This window comes from Protopterus annectens, chromosome 8.part1 (genome assembly GCF_019279795.1).
Source record: "Protopterus annectens isolate FY-2018-M chromosome 8.part1, PAN1.0, whole genome shotgun sequence".
In the NCBI taxonomy this organism is placed as follows: Eukaryota; Metazoa; Chordata; order Ceratodontiformes; family Protopteridae; genus Protopterus; species Protopterus annectens.
This window is the reverse complement of record NC_056742.1, coordinates 92,803,529-92,808,538: the sequence shown is the minus strand read 5'-3', so window position 1 is coordinate 92,808,538 and position 5,010 is coordinate 92,803,529. Positions and strand designations below refer to the sequence as shown.

Here is a 5,010-nt window from a genome sequence, read left to right as displayed (position 1 = left end):
CCATTTCATGATCACAGTAAGGCAACTGGAAGGGGATTTTATGGTAGGCCAATGGCCCATCTCTGGTGGCGGAATGTCTTGGTTGTATCTTCTTGAACTTCGAGCCACTGAAGGAGAACAAGGATGTTATCACCTCACACAGTCATGCAGTACTCTTTAAGGAATGGAGTTTGGAACAGTTCCAAACCTGTGCTGCTTTCCAAGGCTGCAATTTCACTTAGTGTAGTGTCATTGAAAACCATGGAAAAAATCTCAAGAGATAGAATTACAAGTCCTTGTAACTAATGACTTTTTGTGACTGTAATGCGTTCCCTGATGTCCCACACTGTCTTCTAATAGCATGTCAGATCGATTGCACTGTCATATCACACACAGCAAAGCTCGAGTACTCTATTTTAATGACATACCTTCATACTACTTACGCTGTTTGAGTGTGTCAAAAATGCCACACTACTTCTGTCTTTAAGTATTACAACAACTATATCTACAATGGGCTTCTGTAACCTTACCATGGGTACACAGAGATTTCAACATCATGGTTTAAATTAGTCAAGCAAACAAAACACTGATTACGTCTGTTTCACTACTGCTCTCAAACTGTCACTAGTATTCTGCCATTATATCAATGCTGGTTAACTTTCACCATATTAAGCTGCTTCAACTACTTTAGAATGGGAAGCTGCAAACAAGAACTTACAAGCTTATCCATGTCTGTTATTGGCTGCCAGTATTAATAGGGGGAATGACATCATAGCAAAAAAGTTAATAAGCAAATAAAGTGCATCACTGGAAAATTAAACTTAAAATTTGGCAATGATGATAACAACTTGCAATAAGGTAATCTTAGATGGTATATTACCTCTAGGGACAATAAAGCTTTCAGCTGCATTTCTTTCGACATTATGCCATAACAAGTTGATTAATTACTGCAGTAACAGAACACCCAGCCAGAACTACTTAACTGTTTGGTACATACTCTGTGTCCAAAGTCTCTTACGGGGTGCTCTAAAAGTATTACTGGGTATATATCTTGCTCAACATAGCTGACTAAATTATAATATTCATTAGTACCATGGGAAACCGTACTATGGAGATGCCAAGCACAAGCAGAAATTACTTAATTTATATCTATTTTAGTTGCCATTTCAGCTATACAGCACTCCTCCCATTTCAAAAAAAGAGTTTTACTGTTAAGGAACAGTGTGCTATTAAAGTATATACTTTTGATGGGGGGGGGGGGTTCCTCTCATATTTTCTGTTTCTCTCGTCAAATGTTTAAGTACCTATTCCCCTTTTTTCCCCAACAGTTCTCAAAGTCCTACAACCGCAGTTACAGAGAGGCAAAGTGCTGCTTGAAATGCTTGACAGAATTCACAACAGGGCTAAAGCATGAGGGTTTTAAATGAACAGAAGAAATAATAACCACACAAATGATAAATCCAAAGCAGGAGACGGATTATGCATATTATTCAAGAAAAATGCAAGCAATATTCCTGGAACGCTGTGGCATAAAATGCTATGTGGAATTAGATTCAGGAATAGTTGACAATGTGGCAGAATTGGTGCCAGATGTTTTAAGTAGTCACAACACAAAACCTGCGCTACGAGACATGGTCAAATGCTAATACAAGAATAGGAGGTCACATTTATTTAACAAATAGGCGTCCAATAATAATTTATTACTGCAAAGAAAACATTTTATAATTGATCAAAAGACTGTAACAAGCCTCCTGGAAATTTCCAACTCGATACCTACAGAAATACAACTCTGAGGTAAATTATGCAATACTCTTCATCCATGAAAAATGGATAGCACGCAGAAAATATATCTATAAACCAAAGAAAGTAAGAAAAAAGTGGAAAAGACTTTCTACATAAGGACACATCACCAAAAGAATCAGGACCTTAAAGATTACAATCCAAAATACTCTGTTGCCTATAGATAAAGACCCACCTAGAATAACTCCATTCGCCAAACTACCTACCACTATCATGCAGATAATGGGGGTTGTACAACTGACTTTGTCAGGCCAGGCACAATGTGCTGTGTAATGAGGGGCAAGGTAGCATTTTGATTCTTCCACATTATGTTTACTCACTTCCTTTGTGACATTATTTTAAAGTAAAATACAAGTTGCTCTAATAAATAGTAACATTTATTTTATTTTTTTCCACAAACTCAATTGTTCGTTGCCGATACACAACTATTCCAAAACTGAAACACTGTTTTGCCAAAACTGTGTACACATAGGCATTTTACAAAAAAAAAAAAAATAAAAAAAAAAAACAAGTACCTCTTACATATTTATTTCTTCATTCCTGCATCTATATTTACCTTGTGTACCCCCCCCCCCCTGCCTTTCTTACGGTTACTGAATAAGAACAAACTAGATAGTAATTAGTGTTGCAGGGTACGGGATGCACACCTTAGAGTTATGGAAACCATGCAAGAGAGTATCGCTTTAAACTTATTTCTGGATAAATAAACAATGCAAACACGAACGACTAAAGCAAAACTGGTTTCATAAACTTTAACTAACGTAAGAATGAGATTCGTTCAGATCACATTATTAAAACCCTTAAACATCTGGAGAAATTAGAAAAGCCTTCACCGGGTAAAAATTAGCACATTTCTGAGCATTTGACGGCGTACATTTCAACATTTTAAAACAAATGGTTTCTGACTTGTTGCACAGATTAATGGCGAAAAATACAGGATTCCTTCACAACCAGGATATATGAATTATACTCCCCCATCCTCTGTCAGAGCTCATGTTTCACACATAACGAGTTACTTACCAGACAGGAGAGAAAGGGGTAACAGCAGCCAGTAAAAAAATCCACACGCCACCTCAAGTTCCATTTTCTAGCAGTGATACTCGGGATGGGGCTGTTTCCACACCTTCCGAGAACACACACAAAAAAAAAATCAATAATGTCCCATGGAAAATGAAGTAGTAGAATTTGTCTCAGTCTCTCCAGAAGTGGAGCACTTATTACACTCTCACGTATTCTACATGTAGCAGTCAGGGTTCAATCCATAAACTTCATCTTAATTTTACTGATCAAGAATTAAAAGCTTATTTTTGGTCGGAGAAGAGAACTACATCCGCTTGATAGCAGGTGAGGACCCCACAGTCACCTTACAAACTACGGACTCGAAAAATGGGGGTGTACCTTACAACAAACTGCAGTGAACATCCTGATGGAAAACTTAGTCCACGTGGATTATGAAGAGGAGGGGGCTTGCTTTAGACTGACTAAACAAAAACGTCTGAATTCAGGAATCCAGCTTCATGACAACTTAATGTGTTTGCAGTTCTGCCGATCTGATACGCATTATTTAACTCTAGCGTGATCTTTATTGTTGTTTTTCGTATCGGGACGGGTGCTACCACATTCGTACTTAGCTGCAAGTTGAGAGGTATATCTACCTACATTGCTTTAAAATGGGAAAATCGCAAATTCCTGTGAGCACAGCAACATGCCAACCAGGTACGAGAAACAAATCAGTTAGCCTTGCTTTAAGTCCGACTGGCTGGATAAAATCAACTAGCTCAACAGGTAGGAACGAGAAAAATATTATCTCCGTATTATTTTTAAATTATAACTTTGCTCAAATGTCCATAAACAAACCTAATTTACGAATGTCCAGGTCTCACGTCTACGTACAACTTTGTTGCCCCAGCCCACGTGAAGCAATCCCGTTAAAAGTTGTTACCGCAGGCTTAAGTGGGACTCTTCTCACCGTTTCAAACGAATCTCAGATTTTCCACTTTCAATCTCGTTTCTACCCAAACAAGCTCCCCCTTCTAGTTCCCGCTTATTGAAAAAAACAGTTGACCACCTATAATTATCTTCTGAACCACAGACAGTTTTTGGAGGGGGTTAGTATCCGACAAATAACCACATGACCATGCTATGCTTTACTTATGAAACCTTACTACGGGAGGTTAATGTCTTTTCTCAAACTTCTGTAACATGCCTTTCCTGTGTGTTAAGTCAGGCGCCCTGCGTCAACCCACCCATGACTGCCTAGAATCGTCGGTTTTTGTCTGATGTTAATTCTACAGTGACTAGCCCAAAAACTTTACCAGAAAGTGACAGCGTCCCTGCCAAGATCATTAGCACCACCTGCTGGCCAGTCTACTCTCGTACCGTTACATAGGTGACTTGCACATTCCTTTGCTGTTTAAATGTTGTTCTGATGTTACAGTAGGTTTATTTAGTATAAAATATTCCAGCGCCGACCGCTTTAAATTACGACATGAATAATAACTTCCTACTACCCATTTAGATTTCCACTGTTGACTGTAAAATAAAAGTGACCTACACCAGATTTCACTATAGAGGAAGATAAATGTTTACATGTTGCTGGATTAAGTATACTGTTTGAGCAACTACATAGTAATAACTCTGTGTTCCCACTTTCTGATTTTCAACTAGCTGAAGGCCTGTGGCTATTAATTTTGTTATTGATATTTGATTACCGGCCGGGTGGTACTAGTCAGTTGAGCTGACCCTTTCCTTACGTTTAATACCTTTAAGTAACCGAAGCTGTGTCGAAGCGTAATTATGAGGGACCAGCAGCAAACTATGGAAGAAAGTTTGCAGTAAGAAATATCAAAACAACTTGACTAATATGCACAGCAGACACACAAATTAACATTAACGAGGCATGTAAGAGGAAGTGGCAGAACTAAATTGTAGGCGGGGTTAATTCACACGAGCTCGATGCCACCCAAGATAGCTTCTTATCCAGTTATACGTACTGTAATTTTTCTACAGTATCAAAAATTGTTTTGTCTGCTCAAATTTCTAATATTTATTCTGGCCCATGCTAAACGTACACTAATTAAGTAGTCTGTGTCTCTATAGTCAGTTACAGTGCTTATCTAGTGTCAGTATCTGTATCAAAAGTTGTATTTTTTATCTAGTGTCACATTTTGTTTTTGTATCGAAAGTTGTATTTTTATCTAGTGTCAATTTTTTGCTTCTGTATAGATGATC

The 5,010-nt window shown here is 38.0% G+C and overlaps 1 protein-coding gene across 1 annotated transcript in view; it reads right to left on the bottom strand.

Annotated features, from left to right (window-relative positions):
• PIEZO1 (piezo type mechanosensitive ion channel component 1) overlaps window positions 1-4,119 on the bottom strand; it is a 3,550,337-nt gene extending 3,546,218 nt beyond the window's left edge. The window contains exon 1 of the mRNA XM_044081575.1: window positions 2,800-4,119. Within this exon, the coding sequence (XP_043937510.1) occupies window positions 2,800-2,863 (64 nt within the window). The 5' untranslated portion in view covers window positions 2,864-4,119. The remainder of the gene's footprint in view (window positions 1-2,799) is intronic.
• Between the last annotated feature and the right edge of the window lie 891 nt (window positions 4,120-5,010).